This window comes from Mirounga leonina, unplaced genomic scaffold, assembly GCF_011800145.1.
Source record: "Mirounga leonina isolate KUSES-001 unplaced genomic scaffold, KU_Mleo_1.0 Mir_200, whole genome shotgun sequence".
Classification (NCBI taxonomy): Eukaryota; Metazoa; Chordata; class Mammalia; order Carnivora; family Phocidae; genus Mirounga; species Mirounga leonina.
In genome coordinates, this window is record NW_023270503.1 from 25,600,835 (window position 1) to 25,621,555 (window position 20,721).

The 20,721-nt window shown below is 45.4% G+C and overlaps 1 protein-coding gene across 6 annotated transcripts in view; it reads right to left on the reverse strand.

Annotated features, from left to right (window-relative positions):
• MED24 (mediator complex subunit 24) overlaps positions 1 to 20,721 on the reverse strand; it is a 36,856-nt gene that overhangs the window by 15,076 nt on the left and 1,059 nt on the right. For 2 of the 6 annotated variants that reach the window (XM_035027046.1, XM_035027041.1), the window contains exons 1-3: positions 14,065 to 14,135; positions 13,487 to 13,652; positions 13,320 to 13,402 (exon numbers count right to left, since the gene is read on the reverse strand). In XM_035027046.1, the coding sequence (XP_034882937.1) occupies positions 13,320 to 13,402; positions 13,487 to 13,616 (213 nt within the window). In that variant the 5' untranslated portion in view covers positions 13,617 to 13,652; positions 14,065 to 14,135. Of the gene's footprint in view, positions 1 to 13,319; positions 13,403 to 13,486; positions 13,696 to 14,064; positions 14,136 to 19,398; positions 19,485 to 20,721 lie in introns of those variants that run through there. The other 4 variants (XM_035027044.1, XM_035027042.1, XM_035027045.1 and 1 more) reach the window with 4 other exon arrangements.

Here is a 20,721-nt window from a genome sequence, read left to right on the forward strand (position 1 = left end):
TGAGGACAAGGACGCTTTTACTCAGTGACCACCGTGAACTTGCTGAGAATGTCTGTAGAATGAGTAAGGAAAGACATACCCTGGATCAGCATTTCTCAAAGTAGCTTCCAAGGTTGCACTGTTCGATAGAGAAGCCATAGCCACATGTGGCTGTTTAAGTTTAAATTAAATAAAATTTAAAATTCAGCTCCTTAGTCAGACTAGCCACGTCGCTACATGTGGCTACGGCTACTGTATCGGACGGCACAGATGTAGAGCATTTCTGTTACTGTAGCAATTTCTATTGCATGATGTTATTCCAAAGATTCCCCAAGATGTTAAAAAATTTTACACACACACGCACACACACACACAGAACTTCTGTGTGATATTAATTTGAGAAACTGTGGAATAAATAAATATAAAGAGCTTTCTTTACTATAGAGTATCTCTAAATCATAATATGCGTGTATACAATGAGAACCTCCAAGATAAACGGAGACAAAGTAAGCAATACTTTCCAAGCTTATTTGACTAAGGGAAATCCTATCTGAACTGTGAGCTCCCTGGGAACAGAAATAGTGGTGAATTTATATCTGTTTCTCTAGAACCTAGCCTGCGCCTAGCACATAGTAGGTCCTCAGTAAGTCTTCACTGCTTTGGACTGAATTCTCAGAACTAGCATTCTGAAAAAATTGTACTTTAAAAATAAACCTCTGGGGCGCCTGGGTGGCTCAGTCGGTTAAGCGACTGCCTTCGGCTCAGGTCATGATCCTGGAGTCCCGGGATCGAGTCCCGCATCGGGCTCCCTGCTCGGCAGGGAGTCTGCTTCTCCCTCTGACCCTCCTCACTCTCGTGCTCTCGGTCTCTCATTGTCTCTCACAAATAAATAAATAAAATCTTTTAAAAAATTAAAATAAATAAAATAAATAAACCTCTGTTAGTAAAACCTATTCATCACCATCATAAGATTAGAGTTGTAGTTCAAAAGAAATAACTAATGTGTCCTGAATGAAATTAAAACCTACGGAAAGCCTTCTAAGTTGTCATATTTTTAAAAAATAGTTACAGCATGCTGATAAAATATGAGTAATACTTTAGAAAGTAGTTACATTTATATACTCAACACCAGTGGCAAAATACACCAAAATAAAAAAGCAGAATACAATGACAGAAACTGTCAGGATAATCACCAGCCTTGTGGGCTGTCTTCCCTAGAGGAATAGAAATTTCCAAAGATTTAAGGAGAAAGCGAAGTCAGCCTCAATGGCCTTAGTATGGTGAATTTTACATGCACGGCAATGCCTTCTGTGTATAATTTCTCCAACAGAGTGCTCTCTGTTCAGACACCTTTAACTGCTATTCTTAAATAAACAAGAGCAAAACACACAGAGGACTTAAATACACAATTAGCGTTTAGCGCCGCTCTCAGCAAGATGTTCTGTGAACCCATAGCTGGTGTCTGATGGTGATCAAAAAGTTGGGAGCCTGCCTGGGCAGGATGACCATAACGTTCCAGGCGAGTGTTTGTTTATTTATAGCTGATGTCCCCATAGCAAGAGCTTGGCAGAGACCTGAACCTTGTTGGATACCAACCTGAAGGGGGAGCTGGATGTTCCCACTGAAACGGACCCCAAACTACCAGAAGAGCAACTCCCCCCCCAATTCTGTATGTTCTGAGGGACGCTGTACGTTCTAATATATTTATGGTCTCCAAATTCAGAATTCCATCCAGTAAGTTTTTGCTAACAGTTATCAATAAAGCACTGCTACTCTTGAGACCTAAAAATACTTTCCACATGGCGAACTGTTACTGTTTTTCACAACAGTATTTAACCTCTTTCACTCTTAATATATCTATCAACATAGGAGTTCTAAGCTACCACCAGCCCCTGAGGTGGGAGCCCCTCTATGTGGCCCACTGCACACCTGGCTAGCCCAGACTGACCAGCGGCTGCTCTCTCCTCTCCTCTGCTTTTGATAGTAAACACCCCCAACTACTCCTAAGTGCCCTCCACGTGCACAGCACTGGACCGAAGAGCTCTTGACTCTGAAGGAAGAATCAATGCCTAATTTTGCATAGCACTTTACAAGTACTGAAGCTCCCGCATATACATTTATTTCTCTCACTGTTACTTCAGCCTTGCTCTCCCTCTTGCCTTCCCATCAGTGTTTACACATCTCGAGATTCTTCTGTCTTTGAGAGAACTTCCCACAGATCCCCCATTTCCAGTTAACCACCATGCTCTCTCTCCTGCTCTTAGACTTCTTTTCAGACTCTTATGAGGAATCCTTTTCCTATGTGTGTTCCCTACATGTGATTGGTTCCTCGGGAATTTGGCTTGGGTCATTTTTTTTGCTCACTCTCCACCCTCTCTGGGCACTATTGTCCATGTCCACAGCTTCAATTACCATCTGCAGTTGACAACTCCAAAATCAACAGTACCAGTCTAGGTCTCTTCTTCTAAGTTCCACACAGGTATGTTCAACTGCCTACCAAGTATTTTCTCTTTGATAGTCCACACAGGCCACCTTACTTAAGAAGGCCAAAATCAGGGGCGCCTGGGTGGCTCAGTTGGTTGAGAGTCCAACTCTTGATTTCAGCTCAGGTCATAAGCTCATGGTCATGGGATCAAGCCCACATTGGGCTCTGTGCTCAGTTGAGAGTCTGTTTGAGATTCTCTTTCTCCTTCTCCCTCTGCCCATCCCCCTGCTCGTGCTCTAGCTCTCTCTCTAAAATAAATAAATCTTTAAATAGGGAAGAGGGAAAAGCAGGCCTCCCGCTGAGCAGGGAGCCCGATCTGGGGCTCGATCCCAGGGTCCTGGGATCATGGCCTGAGCCGAAGACAGGCGCTTAACGACTGAGCCACTCAGGCGCCCCTATACATATATATTTTTTAAAGATTTTATTTATTTATTTGACGGAGAGTGACACAGCGAGAGAGGGAACACAAGCAGGGGGAGTGGGAGAGGGAGAAGCAGGCTTCCTGCTGAACAGGGAGCCTGATGCGGGACTCGAACCCAGGACCCTGGGATCATGACCTGAGCCGAAGGCAGATGCTTAATGACTGAGCCACCCAGATGCCACTAAAAATATATATGATTAAAAAATGTATTAAATATTTAATATATATAATATATAAAATATATTTTAAAAAAAGAAAAGAAAAACTATTTAAAAAAAAAAAGGCCAGGGGCACCTAAGTGGTGCAGTTGGTTGAGTGTCCGACTCTTGGTTTCGGCTCAGGTCATGATCTCAGGGTTGTGAGATCGGGCCCTGCGTCAGGCTCCACACTTGGCGTGGAGTCAGCTTGGAACTCTCTCTCCCTCTCCCTCTGCCCCTCCCGACCATGCCTGCTCTCTCTCTCAAATAAATAAATAAATATTTAAAAAAAAAATAGCCAGGGGCGCCTGGGTGGCTCAGTCATTAGGCTTCTGCCTTTGGCTCTGGTCTTGATCCCAGGGTCCTGGGATCGAGCCCCACATCGGGCTCCCTGCTCCACGGGAAGCCTGCTTCTCCCTCTCCCGCTCCCCCTGCTTGTGTTCCCTCTCTCACTGTCTCTCTGTCAAATAAATAAATAAAATCTTAAAAAAAAAAATAGCCAAAATCAATGTCCTCTCCCCCACTCAGCTGCACCCCAACAACGGCCCTACACTTCTCTCACTGTCTCCTTATGATCCCATCAGCCATGATTTCTTCCTCTCTCTCATGCCCCTCATCCTGGTAATCACTAAACCCTCTCATTTGCCACCTCCTTGTTCTTGAATTGATCTTCTTCTCTGCTGCCACTTCCCATGCTTATGCTAATATCATCTCTTACCTGAATTACTGCAATAGCCTAATCAGGAGTTGGAAAACCATGGCTCAAAAGCCAAATTGGACCCATCACCCTCTTTTGTAAATAAAGTTTCATTGGGGCGGGGGCGGGGGGGGGAAGAGCGCCTGGGTGGCTCGGTTGGTTAACCATATGCTTTCAGCTCAGGTCATGATCCCAGTCCTGGGATCAAGCCCCATGTTGGGCTTCCCTCCTTATCGGGCTCCCTGCTTAGCAAGGAGTCTGCTTCTTCCTCCTCCTCTGCCCCTCCCCCTGCTCCTCTCTCTCTCTTGCTCACTTTCAATCTCTCAAATAAAATCTTTTTTAAAAAAAATAATAAAGTTTCATCAGACCACAGGCATGTCCATTTACTTATATACTATCTATATCTGCTTTCAAACTATAATGACAGAATAATGGTGACAGAGACCACATGGCCTGCAAAGTGGAACGTATTTACTATCTGATCCTTGGCAAAAAAAAAAAAAAGCCTGGGTGCAAGGCTGGCTCAGTAGAAGAGCATGTGACTTTTCATCTCAGGGTCATGAGTTTGAGCCCCAGGATGGTGGTAGAGATTACTTAAATAAATAAACTTTAAAAATATACATATGCCTGATTAAATGGTCTCCCTGCCTTCTGTCTTACCTCCCTCCAACTCATTCTTCTAACTACCACCACAGTGATCTTTCTAAAATTAATCCACAAATTCCCCAGATCCACAAAGTCAAGGAAATCTCCATCAAAATACAACCGGACTTTTTAAAAGAATTTAACAGGTGACTTTAAAATTTGGAAAAGAAAATGCCTGAAAACACCCAAGAAATTTTTGAAAAATAAAACAACTAAGGGAAGACTTGCCTAACCAGACATCAAACATACTATAAAAGTATAGTAATAAAACAGTAAAGTACTAGTGCAAGCAGAGACAAATATATCAATGAACTAAACTAAAATATCAAGAAATAGACCTTTGTAAGAGAATTTAGGATACGGATGAATGGCCTATTCAATAAAGGCAGTTGAGCCAACTGTCCATCTATTTGGAAAAATAAGTAAGTTTGGATCTCTTCCTCACACCACAATAAATTCTAAATGGACTCCCATCCAAGTACTAACTAGGCCCGACCCTGCTTAGCTTCCAAGATCAGACGAGATCGGGCGCATTCAGGGTGGTATGCAATCAGACAAGAAAAAGAAATAAAAGGCATCCGAATCAGCAAAGAAGTCAAACTCTCACTCTTTGCAGATGATATGATACTTTATGTGGAAAACCCAAAAGACTCCACCCCAAAACTGCTAGAACTCATACAGGAATTCAGTAAAGTGGCAGGATATAAAATCAATGCACAGGGCGCCTGGGTGGCTCAGTTGGTTAAGCGACTGCCTTCGGCTCAGGTCATGATCCTGGAGTCCCTGGATCGAGTCCCGCATCGGGCTCCCTGCTCGGCGAGGAGCCTGCTTCTCCCTCTGACCCTCCCCCCTCTCATGTGCTCTCTGTCTCTCTCATTCTCTCTGTCTCAGATAAATAAATAAAATCTTTAAAAAAAAAACAAACAATGCACAGAAATTGGTGGCATTCCTATACACCAACAACAAGACAGAAGAAAGAGAAATTAAGGAGTCAATCCCATTTACAATTGCACCCCAAACCGTAAGATACCTAGGAATAAATCTAACCAAAGAGACAAAGAATCTGTACTCAGATAACTATAAAATACTCATGAAAGAAATTGAGGAAGACACAAAGAAATGGAAAAAGGTTTCATGCTCATGGATTGGAAGAACAAATATTGTGAAAATGTCTATGCTACCTAAAGCAATCTACACATTTAATGCAATCCCTATCAAAATACCATCAACTTTTTTCAAAGAAATGGAACAAATAATCCTAAAATTTGTATGGAACCAGAAAAGACCCCAAATAGCCAGAGGAATGTTGAAAAAGAAAAGCAAAGCTGGTGGCATCACAATTCTGGACTTCCAGCTCTATTACAAAGCTGTCATCATCAAGACAGTATGGTATTGGCACAAAAACAGACACATAGATCAATGGAACAGAACAGAGAGCCCAGAAATGGACCCTCAACTCTCTGCTCAACTCATCTTCGACAAAGCAGGAAAGAATGTCCAATGGAAAAAAGAGAGTCTCTTCAACAAATGGTGTTGGGGAAATTGGACAGCCACATGCAGAAGAATGAAACTGGACCATTTCCTTACACCACACACAAAAATAGACTCAAAATGGTTGAAAGACCTAAATGCGAGACAGGAGTCCATCAAAATCCTAAGGAGAACACAGGCAGCAACCTCTTCGACCTCAGCCGCAGCAACTTCTTCCTAGAAACATCGCCAAAGGCAAGGGAAGCAAGGGCAAAAATGAACTATTGGGACTTCATCAAGATAAAAAGCTTTTGCACAGCAAAAGAAACAACAAAACCAAAAGACAACTGACAGAATGGGAGAAGATATTTGCAAATGACATACCAGATAAAGGGCTAGTATCCAAAATCTATAAAGAACTTATCAAACTCAACACCCAAAGAACAAATGATCCAATCAAGAAATGGGCAGAAGACATGAACAGACATTTTTCCAAAGAAGATATCCAAATGGCCAACAGACACATGAAAAAGTGCTCAACATCGCTCGGCATCAGGGAAATCCAAATCGAAACCTCAATGAGATACCACCTCACACCAGTCAGAATGGCTAAAATTAACAAGTCAGGAAACGGCAGATGTTGGCGGGGATGCGGAGAAAGGGGAACCCTCCTACACTGTTGGTGGGAATGCAAGTTGGTGCAGCCACTCTGGAAAACAGTATAGAGGTTCCTCAAAAAGTCGAAAATAGAGCTACCCTATGACCCAGCAATTGCACTACTGGGTATTTACCCCAAAGATACAAATGCAGGGACCCGAACGGGTATGTGCACCCTGATGTTTATAGCAGCAATGTCCACAATAACCAAACTGTGGAAAGAGCCAAGATGTCCATCGACAGATGAATGGATAAAGAAGATGTGGTATATATATATATATATACACATACACACATACACACAATGGAATATTATGCAGCCATCAAAAAGAATGAAATCTTTTTTTTTTTTTTTTAAGATTTTATTTATTTGACAGAGAGAGATAGTGAGAGCAGGAACACAAGCAGGGGGAGTGGGAGTGGGAGAAGCAGGCTTCCCGCAGAGCAGGGAGCCCAATGCGGGGCTCGATCCCAGGACCCTGGAATCATGACCTGAGCTGAAGGCAGGCGCTTAACAACGAGCCACCCAGGCGCCCCAAAAAGGAATAAAATCTTGCCATTTGCAACGACGTGGATGGAACTGGAGGGTATTATGCTGAGCGAAATAAGTCAATCAGAGATAGACATGTATCATATGACCTCACTGATATGAGGAATTCTTAATCTCAGGAAACAAACTGAGGGTTGCTGGAGTGGTTGGGGGGTGGGAGGGATGGGGTGGCTGGGTGATAAACAATGGAGAGGGTATGTGCTATGGTGAGTGCTGTGAATTGTGTAAGACTGTTGAATCACAGACCTGTACCTCTGAAACAAATAATACATTGTATGTTAAAAAAAAAAAAAAAGAAGAAGAAGAAGAAGAAGATAGCAGGAAGGGAAAAATAAAGGGGTAGAAATCGGAGGGGAAGACAAACCATGAGAGACTATGGACTTTGAGAAACAAACTGAGGGTTCTAGAGGGGAGGGCGGTGGGAGGATGGGTTAGCCTGGTGATGGGTATTAAAGAGGGCACGTTCTGCATGGAGCACTTGGTGTTACAAGCAAACAATGAATCATGGAACACTACATCAAAAACTAATGATGTAATGTATGGGGATTAACATAACATAATAAAAAAAATGGTAAAGTGAATTGTAAAAAAAAATTAAAAATAAAAAAATAAATTCTAAATGGATTAAACAAAATAAATACAAAAAATAAAAGCGAAGTGTTGGCAGAAATTGGAGAAGAACATATTTTGATCCTTGGAGCAGGGAAGCCCTTCAGCAAGACAAAAGCCATATAGGAAAAAATGGTTAGGGCGCCTGGGTGGCTCAGTTGGTTAAGCGACTGCCTTCGGCTCAGGTCATGATCCTGGAGTCCCGGGATCGAGTCCCGCATCAGGCTCCCTGCTCAGCAGGGAGTCTGCTTCTCCCTCTGACCCTCCCCCCTCTCATGTGCTCTCTCTCTCTCAAATAAATAAATAAAATCTTTAAAAAAAAAAAAAGAAAAAATGGTTAAATCTGACAATAAAAACATTAAAAATTTCTGCATGCTAAGAAAATAAAACCAGGGGTGCCTGGGTGGCTCAGTCAGTTAAGTGTCTGCCTTCGGCTTGGGTCATAATCCCAGTGTCCTGGGATCTAGCCCCGAGTCAGGCTCCTTGCTTAGCAGGGAGCCTGCTTCTCCCTCTGCCTGCCACTCCCCCTGCTTGTGTGTGCTCTCTCTCTCTGTCAATCAAATAAAACATTTTTAAAAATAAAAGAAAAAAAAAACAAAAAGTTAAAAAAAGTTATAGAAAATTTCAAACATAAATAACAGATAAAGATGACAAGATCAATTATATTAAGACACTTAAAAATCAGTAAGAATTTTTCTTGGGGTGATGAAATGTTCTCAACTGACTGTGGTGGTGGTTGCACAACTCTGAAAATACTACAATTCAGTAAACTGTATACTTTAAGTGGGTAAATTGTATACTATGTGATTTATATTTCAATAAAGCTTTTACAACAAAAAAACAAACAAAAGAAAAATGGGCAAATGATATGCGTAAGCAATTCCCAGAAGTCATACAGAGAGCCAATAAACATATAAAAAAAAGTGCTCAACATCACAGTTATGGAAATACAAATTATAATGTGATGTAATTTTTTCCTTCTGGAAAGGAATTTAAAAAAATTCTATCCAGGGGCACCTGGGTGGCTCAGTCGTTGAGCGTCTGCCTTCAGCTCAGGTCATGATCCTGGGGTCCTGGGATAGAGCCCCGCATCGGGCTCCCTGCTCAGCACTTAGCCTGCTTCTCCCTCTTACACTCCCCCCTGCTTGTGTTCCTGCTCTAGCTGTGTCTCTCTCTGTCAAATAAATAAATAAAATCTTAAAAAAAAAAAAAAATTCTATCCAGCATTGGAAAGGTGTTGGGAAACACTATCAAACACTATGGAGGGGGTGTAAACCAATACCATCCTTTCTAGAGGGCAATTTGCAGGATCTACTGCAACTGAATATGGAGGTATTCTTTTTCTTTATATTTTTTTTAGAGAGGGAGGGAGGGGGGAGGGGCAGAGGGAGAGGGAGAGGGAGAGAGAATCTTAAGCAGGCTCCAGGCCCAGCATGGAGCCTTACACGGGGCACGATCTCACAACCCTGAGATCATGACCTGGGTCGAAATCAAATCAGATGCTTAACTGAGCCACCCAGGCACCCTGAATATGTGGGAATTCTTTCTTTCTTTCTTTCTTTCTTTCTTTCTTTCTTTCTTTCTTTCTTTCTTTATTTTTGAGAGCTGTCCCCTTCATTTTTTTATTTTTTTTTAAAGATTTTATTTATTTATTTGACAGAGACAGAGACAGTGAGAGTAGGAACACAAGCAGGGGAAGTGGGAGAGGGAGAAGCAGGCTTCCCGCGGAGCAGGGAGCCTGATGCAGGACTCGATCCCAGGACCCCGGGATCATGACCTGAGCTGAAGGCAGACGCTTAACTGATTGAGCCACCCAGGCGCCCCTGTGGGAATTCTTTAAACTAGCAATTCCATTTCTAGGTATCTATACTAGGGAAACATTCCCAGAAGTGCAGACAAGTAAGTATAAGAATGTTCAATGAGGGACTCCTTGGGTGGCTCGGTCGGTTAAATGTCTGACTTTGGCTCAGGTCATGATCTCAGAGTCCTGGGACTGAGTCCTACATCGGGCTCCCCACTCAGCAGGGAGTCTGCTTCTCCCTCTGCCCCTCCCTCTGCTCGTGCTCTCTCTCTCTCAAATAAATAAATAAAGTCTTTTTTTTTTTTTAAATGAAAGTTCAATGAAACAATGAGTATAACAGTAAAAAATTAAAAACCTCTATTACAGTACATATGGAACATTATGCAGCAGTTAAAAAGAATAAGGTAGATGAATATGTGCTCACATGGAAAGCAGACATAAGCCAAGAGGAAAAAGGAAGTACAAGAACTACATGCCACCTGAGGGATACTACTCAGCAATTTAAAGAGAATGAACTGGGGCACCTGGGTGGCTCAGTCGATTAATCGTCTGCCTTCGGCTTAGATCATGATCCCGAAGTCCTGGGATCAAGCCCGAGTTGGGCTCCTTGCTCAGCAAGGAGACTGCTTCTCCCTATCCCTCTGCCTGCCGCTTCCCCTGCTTGTGCTCTCTCTCTCTCTCTGTCAAATAAAGAAATAAAATCTTAAATAAAAATAAAAGAGAATGAACTGATCACATAAACAACCACAGAGATAAATCTCAAAAACATTTATTTTTTTTAAAGACCTATTTATTTATTTGAGAGAGAGAATGAGAGCACAAGGGGCAGGAGCAGAGGAAGGGAGAGCCCCAAGGAGACTCCACACTGAACACAGAACCCAGCACCAGGCCCCATCTCACAACCCTGAGACCACGACCTGAGCCAAAACCAACTGCGCCACCCAGGCACCTCTCAAAAACATTTATGTTAAACAAAAGAAGACAGAGTATCAAGTGTTTGCTATATGATTCCATTTCTTTCTTTTTTTTTTTAAGATTTTATTTATTTATTTGACAGAGAGCGATACAGCGAGAGAGGGAACACAAGCAGGGGAAGTGGGAGAGGGAGAAGCAGGCTTCCTGCCGAGCAGGAAGCCCAATGCGGTGCTCGATCCCAGGACCTGGGATCATGACCTGAGCCAAAGGCAGACTCTTTTTTTTTTTTTAATTGTTATGTTAATCACCGTACGTTACATCATTGGTTTTTGATGTAGTGTTCCATGATTCATTGTTTGTGTACAACACCCAGTGCTCCATGCAGAACGTGCCCTCTTTAATATCCATCACCAGGCTAACCCATCCTCCCACCCCCCTCCCCTCTAGAACCCTCAGTTTGTTTTTCAGAGTCCATTGTCTCTCATGGTTCGTCTCCCCCTCCGATGTCCCACCCTGCCGAAGGCAGACTCTTAATGACTGAGACACCCAGGCGCCCCATGCATGATTCCATTTCTATGAAATCCGAATATAGACAAGACTAATCTACAGTGACAGAAAACATTTAGTGGTTGTAGGACGGGCTACAAAGGGGCACAAGAGAACTTTCTGGGAGAATGGAAATGTTCTGTATCTTATTTTGAACGTTAGTGACATGGGTATATACAATTGCTAAAACTCACTGAATTCATCTTAAGGTCTATGCATTTTATTGCATGTTAAATATCTATACACACACACACACATAAATCCTACCACACCATTCCTCCACTTAAAACTCTTTAAATGATTACTCATCACCCTAGGATAAAGTCCAAACTCTTTAGCATCACCCACAGGTCCTTTATCACCCACAGGCCTCCCTATGTCTCCCTAAGCCAGTCTCCTTCTTGAAGTGCTAGCCCAGTAGTTCTCAAAATACGGTCCAGGAACCCCTACAGTCTGTGAGATTAAAACTATTTTTTAGGGGCACCTGGGTGGCTCAGTCGTTAAGCGTCTTCCCTCGGCTCAGGTCATGATCCCAGGGTCCTGGGATCGAGTCCCGCATCGGGCTCCCTGCTCCGCAGGAAGCCTGCTTCTCCCTCTCCCACTCCCTACTTGTGTTCCCTCTCTCACTGTGTGTCTCTCTGTCAAATAAACAAAATCTTTAAAAATAAATAAATAATAAAACTATTTTTTAAATACTGCTAAGATGTTATTTGCCTTTTTTACTCTCATTCTCCCACAACAGCATGTGGAATGTCCCATAGGCTCCATGACATGTGAATCATATAATTAAATGTGTCAACAATTGGAATATCTGTGTAACTCAGTAACAGATATTTTCCACATGACCAATTCATGATATTATAAAATCATGCATGACTAACAGATCTGTTCAAAGTGCAAGACAGAGACCAATGGATTTTAATGTAACAGAGTATAAGAAGCTCATTGAGGGGCGCCTGGCTGGCTCAGTCGGTAGAGCATGTGTGACTCTTGATCTCAGGGTTGTGAATTCAAGCCCCATGTCTCGTGTAGACCTTACTTAAAAAATAATTAACTAATTATTTTTTTTTAAGTTCATTGATGTGGTTTCACATCACCTGTTGAATTCAGCGTGTCAATGAATATCCAATTTATCTGAAAAGCTTATTAACATTCTCTGCCCTTTTCAAACTAAATAGCTGAGGGCGTCTGGGTGGCTCAGTTGGTTAAGACACTGCCTTCGGCTCAGGTCACGATCCTGGAGTCCCGGGATTGAGTCCCGCATCGGGCTCCCTGCTCAGCGGGGAGTCTGCTTCTCCCTCTGACCCTCCCCCCTCTCATGCTCTCTCTATCTCATTCTCTCTCTCAAATAAATAAATAAAATCTTTAAAAAAAAAACCAACTAACTAAATAGCTGATGTGTGAGGACAGACTTTCTTCATACACTTCAACCAAAATAGCCCACTGCAACAACTGAATGCAGAAGCAGATATGAGAATTCAGCTGTCTTCTATTAAACCATTAAAGAGATTTGTAAAAACGTAGAACAAAGCCACTTTCCTCACTAGCTTTTCTGTTTTGGAAAATATGGTTTTCATTAAAATGTTATTTATATTAACATGTAATGTAACAGGCTTTATTTAATAGACTTTACTTTTTGTTACTTTTAAATAAGTTCATAAATATTTTTTAAATTTCTCAGTTTTCGTTTCTAAAATGGTAAATATGGATAGATGTAATACATATAAACAAAAGCTTTGCGGGAGTCTCAATAGTTTTTAAGAGCATGAAAGGGTCCTGAGACCAAAACTACTGCTCTAGCCATATAAATTATTTTCGGCTCCTAAACAACATGTGATTTTTGTCTCCCAGCCTTTATATATGCTTTTCTTTCTGCTTTGTACACTCTCACCAATCTGCTTGGCTCCTATTTAACAATAAGGTCTTGGTTTAAATATCACTTTCTCCAGAAAGCCTTCCCTGATTGCTCAGACTGAATTCCGTGCCTCTCTCACATACTCCCCTAGTACTGTCTTAACCTACATCACAAACCCATCCTGTGACTGACTGCTTATTTTCATGTCTGTTATTACCCACTAAATTCCTTGTGTGCTGGAATAAGGTCTTGCTCACAGCTATATCCCCACGGCCTACACCACTATCTGACACATTCATGACTATTTACTGATAGAACAAGTTAATGTAACATTCATCACAACCAATGAAGTGTTATTATTTTCACAAGAAAACTGAGGCTCAGAGAAGTGTTGTGTTCAAACAAATTCACCTACAAAGTGTAAGCTGACAACTATACTCCAAGTCTTTTACCTTCAAATCCTCACTCTCTGGAATAGGTGGGGCAGTTTACCTGGGAACTAATTGCATACTTCAGGTAGGACAGGATGAGAGGATTGGGGGAAGGTCCAATCATGGCCTGCTCCAGTAGTGCTTCTGCAAGGGGAATAACAAAGCAAGACTGAGTGGTTATAGCTTTTCTGGGTTTAGCCCTCCCATCCTTCCTACTTCACTTGAGACCTGCTAGGTTGAGAATGTCCCAGGTGGCTCCTTTGGGGAAGAATTTCTTCATGTTGATTGCCCACTGGTAGTCACTCCATCGCTCCTTCCAGGCTTGCAAAATGGCTTGCTTCAAGTTCACTACCTTCATGATTTCACTCTGAGAAGGGGCCGGCGGCGGTCAGCTCTAAGGTGGAAGAGACTGAGCTAAGAGAAGGGGAGAGGGGATTCTGAAGGAAAGAACAGGGGAGGGCCGAGTTGAATGAAACGGATATAGGAAGATTTAAGGCAGGCAGAGGAATCAGAAAGAAAAAACGGGGAAGAGGATAAGGAAGGGATTCTGTCAGGTTCCTCCCTCCTGAATCAACTGGAGCACTAAGAAAAGGGTGTCAAAGGGGCTTAATAAAAAGAGTGAAGAGGGTGGCAAGGGGTTAAGCCTATTCCGATTGCCTAATTACGCCCTTAGCTCTGGCTGCGTCCCTCAGCCCCTACCACCCCAAATCCACAGTTTTTTCCACCATTTCCTCCACCTTCCCCAACCTTGAAACTGTAACTCCCTATTTCCTTTTCAGCCACCACCTCCCCAATTTTGAGCCTACCGTGCAAGCTAGTCCTAGATCCTAGGTATCGCCATCTTGGCACTTATCAAAGAGCTTAACTTCTATTGGCTGGGAATAACAAACATGAGCCAATAAGAATGCAGCAAGAGACATGTCTTCTGGGAATTGTAGTTCCTTGGACTCGGTCTTCTGGGAATTGTAGTTCCTTGGACTGGGCTAGCAGGGAAGCTAAGGGACTCCGTTAGCGAGCCCGCATTGTCTCTCTGCTTTAGAGAAGGACAGGTACGAGCTGAAGCATCAGACTCAGGGAGCGGAGGGAGCGGAGAGCTCTCGAAAGACCGTTCGCAAGCAAGCGTCGCCCAAAGACGTCACTGTCGACCAGGCATTTAAATGATATTCTGACACCCTTTCATTACATGCTAGTTACTAGGCATAGCAGGGGTGTGGCGTTCGTTCAGCAATACGTTTTCCTCTTTCTTGACCTTTTTTTTTTTTCTTTTTTCCTTTTTGGTTTTTGTTTTTGTTTTGGTTTGGTTTTTTTGGTGTTTTAACGGTTTTGGTTTTTGTGGTTTTGTTTTGGTTTTCGTTTTTGTTTTTGTTTTTTTGGTGCTCCTACACCCCTGGGTGTACCAGAGTTCTTATTTCCACATCTGTATTCCAGAGGCTACATTGGGGCTTGATCAATTGCACACACATCACCATTTAACCCCCAAATTTGGCAGTCCTCCCAAAATCTCCTGGCCCTGCATACTGCTTGAATAGGGGGAGAAGTAAGGAGGAAAGTAAGGAGGAAATGGAGGTTAAAGTTATCAAAACTAAGGGGAGTCTAAGAAACTGTCATAGCCAAGAGGGCTTAAGGAGACATAATTATTAAATGTAACTTGGCATCCCGGATGTCATCCTGGAACCGAAGAAGAACATTGGGTGAAAACTAAGGAATATGAGTAAAGCATAGACATTAGTTAATAATGACATATCAATATTCGTTCATTAGCTGTAAAAAATACCATACTAATGTAAGAGGCTAATAAAAGGAGAAATTGGCTATGGCATACGTGGGGACCCCCTACTATCTTCAAATCTTTTCCTGTAAATCTAAAACTGTTCTTTTTTTGAAAGTTTATTAAAAACAATATGATGTCTTGCTTATCCTATGGAACCAAATCGTGCATAATTATATTCAGGGCTTTAGACATTAGCCCTCTTTTCCCCCTCCAGTGAGAAGCTCAGAAGCAAATGCTATTCACCTCTGGCTTCAATGGCTGAGCCTTCTCTATATACAGCCCTTATCCCTGCCCTGTCCTGGGGACAGATCGTCCCTAACATCTATAACCTAGGACAAGAGTAAACATGGAGGCCCCAGCCAGTGTTCTGCCACCCCCTACTTTCAGCTCCCCCATCCCATACCCTAAGTCTGATATCCCAGTCCATGAGGCCAAGTTCCATCCATATTCCCCAGCAACCATTATTTGGCCACCCTTTCACTGGCAAAATCAGTCATTAGGGGGATGAATCTGGGAGCGCAGTGCACTCAGGCTATGGAAGTAAACTTGTTGGCCCTTGGGACAGAGAATAACAGGATCCTGGGTATAGGAGCAAAATCACAGCAGGGAGACAAGGACCCCTGTTCTGAGGGGTAGAGTGCAGCTGAAGGAGGGCCAGATCACAATCCTCTAAGTTCATTACTGCCTATGGCCTTTCTCCCTCCCCATGCACCCATACACACCGCCTCCATTCTGCTCCCCTTTGTGCCTACCCAAGTGACACCACTGGGAAATAGCATTTCTGCAAAACAGCTGCCAAATATGTAGAGCCAAAGCTTCCAAAGCAGGAAGGAGGGAGAACCCAGACTTCTCACGCTTAACTTCCAAACTGCCCCCGGCCCCACCTGAGGCTACCACAAACCCCACATTCACTCACACTTGAGACGACCACAAACTCTGTTCCTCTGAAGCCTCACATGAACCTGGCCTCCCTTCTTCTCCCAGGCCCCAACTCTACCTTTGCCTGCTCCCTCCGTTCACTCCTTTCTGGTTACAGCAGCCCAGGGCCCCCCACCTTGAGCCATTCCTGGATCCTATAGCTCCTTTCCCATCCCTCGTAGCCCAAACTGCCCCTCTTAGAGAGAAGCTGTCAACTTTGTGACTGCTCTTGACTGAGTTAGTGGGTGTTGGGTACATTTGGGGGAATATCTGGGCCCTGAGGATAGTGATATTCTGAGCTTAAACCATCCCTCTCTGGCAGGAAGCCTGGCAGATCTCTGGGGGATGGAGGGGTGCCTTCTTCCCACTTCACAGTGGCAGGGAGGCGGCTTTTGTAGTCAGGCCATCTGCCTTCCCCGTCCCCCCACCTCTCACCAGCAGCTCCTTTTCTAGGTTTGGCAGAGTTCCCCCAAGGACTGGACTCCTAAGGGACTATGAGGACTCCCTTAGCTCTGGACATGGGCCATCTTCAATTTCTCTACTTTGACTGTCCTGCCTCTCTGGTCTGTCAATATCAGAGAGAGCCTTTCCATACACCACCTCTTCCCTCCACACCACATTAGCTTCCTAGGACCCACCTGCTCCCTGGCTGGATCCTCTCTCCCCAAGGATGGGACTCTGAAAATCCTCCTGTGGGTAAGAGAAGAAATACCAGCATCCTCTCTGGAAAGGAAACCCTCCCTCCACACAGCCCCTCTCAAAAACCCTTCTTAGCCCCACTTTCTTTTGCTGTCCATTTCTTCCCCCTCAGCGCTGATAAAGGCTGAGCTCCCACCTCTGCTCCCTTAGTTCCAAGCCCCAACCTCTTCATCTCGTTGGCCAGTCTGGCGGGGGAAGGGTCCGCCCAGCAAACTGAGGCAGATGGAAGCCACCCAGGTGGAGTGACATGGCAACACTGGAGCCATGGCAGAAAGGGAGCTGGTAGGCCAGAGTGATGGGCTTGGAGCTGGGTAAGAGGCCGTGGGTGAATAGGGCTTTGTGGTACCCAAAGGGATGGGGACATTCCTTATCTAGGCTAGAAAGAAGTGTAAGGAAAAGTGGCAAGAGTCTAGACCCAGAAACATTGAAATACTTGGTAAGCGTACAAGGCACAAAGGGTTTCAGCATCCCTTCTCTCCACAGGGAAACTGAGTCATTCGCCTCCCCTAGCTGGAATATTTTCTTTAGAAGCTTGCCTGGGTCCCCCCACTCTGGGGAGTTAATTGGCAGCAGGTGCATGGAGAAAGAAAGACTTGTTTCCACAAACTCATACACAGCTGGTTCCAAACCAGTTCCCTTCCCCGACCAGTCCCACATCCAAATCCCCACTTTCTATCTCTCTGGGGGAGAGAAGGAGGGGGGAGAAGCCTACAAGGTGGACCCACCTCAGGACAGTTCCTGGATCTCCCACAGTTCCCTGTGTCTGTCTTCCCACTGCCCCATGGAGGTCCAGAGAGAGACCAGCCGGGACGATGAAAAGCAGAATTTGAACTAATCATTGGAGTTTTCCTCTCTGGACCTGAAGTTTCCTCTCCAACACCCTGAAGGATGCCTTCCCTCTCTACTCTCTCTACTCCCAGCTCAGAGAAGAGACGTCCTGTGATCCTGAGGCCCGAGCAATAATGGGAAAGGAAGCCAGCCTGCCATTTCCTTTGCACCACCCCTCCCTCCGGGCCCTGAGAACCACTCTATACTCTTGGCCTCCACACCAGCTTGTCCCATCTCCTTTCATTGGAGAGGGGAGGGCTGCAGTATGGTAAGGTTCAAACTCTATGGTAAAGGACACTGTGCCCCTAGCTCTCCTCCCCTCTCTCCTGGCAAAGGCAGGATGAGGGGGCTCTGTGCAAGAGTATGAAACCAAAAGCTGGAAAATTTAGGGGGTCCAATATCTGGCACATATTAAATGCTTTAAAAAAAAAAGGTATCGGGCGCCTGGGTGGCTCAGTTGGTTAAGCGACTGCCTTCGGCTCAGATCATGATCCTGGAGTCCCAGGATAGAGTCCCACATTGGGCTCCCTGCTCGGCGGGGAGTCTGCTTCTCCCTCTGACCCTCCTCCCTCTCATGCTCTCTGTCTCTCATTCTCTCTCTCTCTCAAATAAATAAATAAAATCTTAAAAAAAAAAAAGGTATCAAAAGAATGAATAAAAGTAGAAGAACCCCTAAAAGGCAACCTGGAGAAGGTGTCAGCTTCTTTTTCCACTTCTTCCCTCAGCTACCAAGAGCAAGGCTCAGCCAGGCCTGAGTCCCTTCCCAGGCCCTCTGCTTTGTGACCCATACCCAGGGCACATGATGGCACAAAGATGATTGGGAGGAGGACATTAAGTGGCCCCTTTACCCTTAGCAGGTCAATTATTGGTGAATTTCCCAGTCTCTCATCTCTGCCAGCCACCTGATCCCCAACTCCCATAAACTGTCCCCCCCTTTCTTTTATCCATTTCCACTACCTTTTCTTGATTGAAAGATCACTAAGGGGGAGAAACACCTGAGGATTAGGTTCTCTTAGCTGGTTTCCCCTGCTGTCTTTCCAGAACTCCCTAATAAGTGGGGCTGTGTCTGCAGAGTCAAGGGGTATCTGCTGGACACCTCATCACTTGCTGACATCACCCAGAGCCCAGGAACTCCAGGTGGGGGAGGAGTGGATTACTGAGGCCCAGGCCACGGAGGTGTTCCAGGGCAGGCTGGTAGAGGGCCTGTCCCCTGTTTCAATCCTCAATGCCGCCCCCCCCGCCGCCCCAACTGTTTGTGGCTTCTTGGCAGGGGTGGAGGATGCTGCGTGGGGTCTTGGCTTCCAGGCTTTTGGGGAAGCTCTTCAGAAAGATATCTGGATCCTCTGGTTTCTAGGGATTGGACCCTGAGAAATCTTGGGGTGCTTCCTAGCAACAGTCTGGGAGGGAAGGAAGGGAGAGAGGGCGGGGCCCAGGCCTAGCTGCTCCGATGGGAGCCCAGAGAACAGGCTGTTCCTGCTGCCTCCTTGGCAACCAAAATCTGAGAGGGAGGGGGCCATCAGGCAGATCCCCTTGGAGGGTCTCTATCCATCCTTACTTGTGCCCCACCCTCCCCTGCTCTCCTCAGGGATTCAGCCCTGAAGCAGAGGTGGGGGGGATGGGAGGAAACAGCCTGAGTGGGGGTTTCCTGGCAAAGAGACAACAGAAGCTGGGGCTGAAATGACTCTGAGAGACGCTAGAAGCTTCAAGAAATGGGGGTAGGCAGGATGAGTGGGGTGGAAAGGGGGCTGATGTGACACCAGGCAGGGGCTATAAGCCCAGACCTGGGCTGGATCCTGGCATCTGGCGGGATGCCTGCTTCGGAGGCCGTGTGCCCTTCACTTTGCCCTTGCCCAGGTCTATTACCAGCCCATATTGGGAGCCAAGGAAGAGAGGTAAGGAAAAGATGGGAATGGTAAACTCTTACCTTTGAGTTCAAGGTGCCCCACTCTGCCCCTGGTGGGGGGGTGGGGAGATAGATCAGGAGGCACTTCATTTTCTATGGCTTTGGATCTAGGATTTCAAAAAGTCTCCCTTACCAGATATCTTTAGGGCCTTTTGTCAGAGAAACGTGGAGGAAGCCAGAATGGAAGGGAGACAAAACCATAGCACTTTTGTGTTCCCGCTCTGGACTCTGTCACCCTGTCCTAATCCAGATTAGTGCTAGACTTCCCCATGGCCTCCTTGTTCCGCCTGATGGATGCAGAGTATAAATGTAGCTCATCTCATAAATGTATCCCATGCATAGGGCTTCTATCTCAACTCCTTGGGCAGCTCAATCCCAAGAGACTATTTCCATACAGGGTAGAGCATGCACCCTAAACACGGCACACCACAGACTTGCTCCCTCGGGTTTCAGCCAAACATGATCACTGAGGACATGGCATTGACTGGCAGCCAGCCAGCCTCAGTGCACCTCGAACTGCACACTGCCCTGACTGCACGATGCAGCCTCCCACCCCACACTACCACTGTTGCATGTCCACTGCAAGCCCGGGCTGAACCCACAGGTTCACTTACTGCATGCTGACTCTGCACACGGCAGCCTCAATTCTCCAGTGCGGCTGCCACTGCGCACTGCAGGCTTCCTTCTCCCCCTGCATACCCCTCATCACCACCCACTCTGCATCCCTCATGTTTCATCCCAGCTGCCCTTGTTATCCCCATGATTCCCAGGGGTCCCAAGAGAGGCACCCTCCCCTCCCCTATGCATTGCAGACCCCAATTATGCTCCAGCCCCCACCCCAAGAGAAGTGGCTCTAACAGAGCTGAGGATGCAAGAGCCTGAGACTGACATGAACAAGGGCAGCCCTACTCAGATAGACTTAGAACCCCACCCATAGCCAAGTGATTCTGCCTAGTACAAACTAGGCAAGTGGGAGAGCAGTTCCCCTCAACACACACACACACACACACACACACACACACACACACACCCCTCCCCAAGAGCAGACTGTGGAGACAGGGCCCCGCCCTAGGAGCCAAGAAAAGGCTGTGGCCCCCGCTGGTAAAACTGGGCTAATGACAGTGGGGGAACCGGCGGGGCCGGGGGCGGGGGGGGGGGGGGGACCTGGGATAATTAGGGTTCTGCCTGGCGCTGGGAGATCCCGAGATGAAAGGGGCTCTGGCGTCACTGAGATGGTTTTATGTCCATGAATGCAGGTGTGTGTGTGTGTACATGGGGGGTGGGGCTGGCATGGCCTCTCCTTTGGGGAAGGAGATCCATTTTTATGCAGCCTGCCCTCCTCCT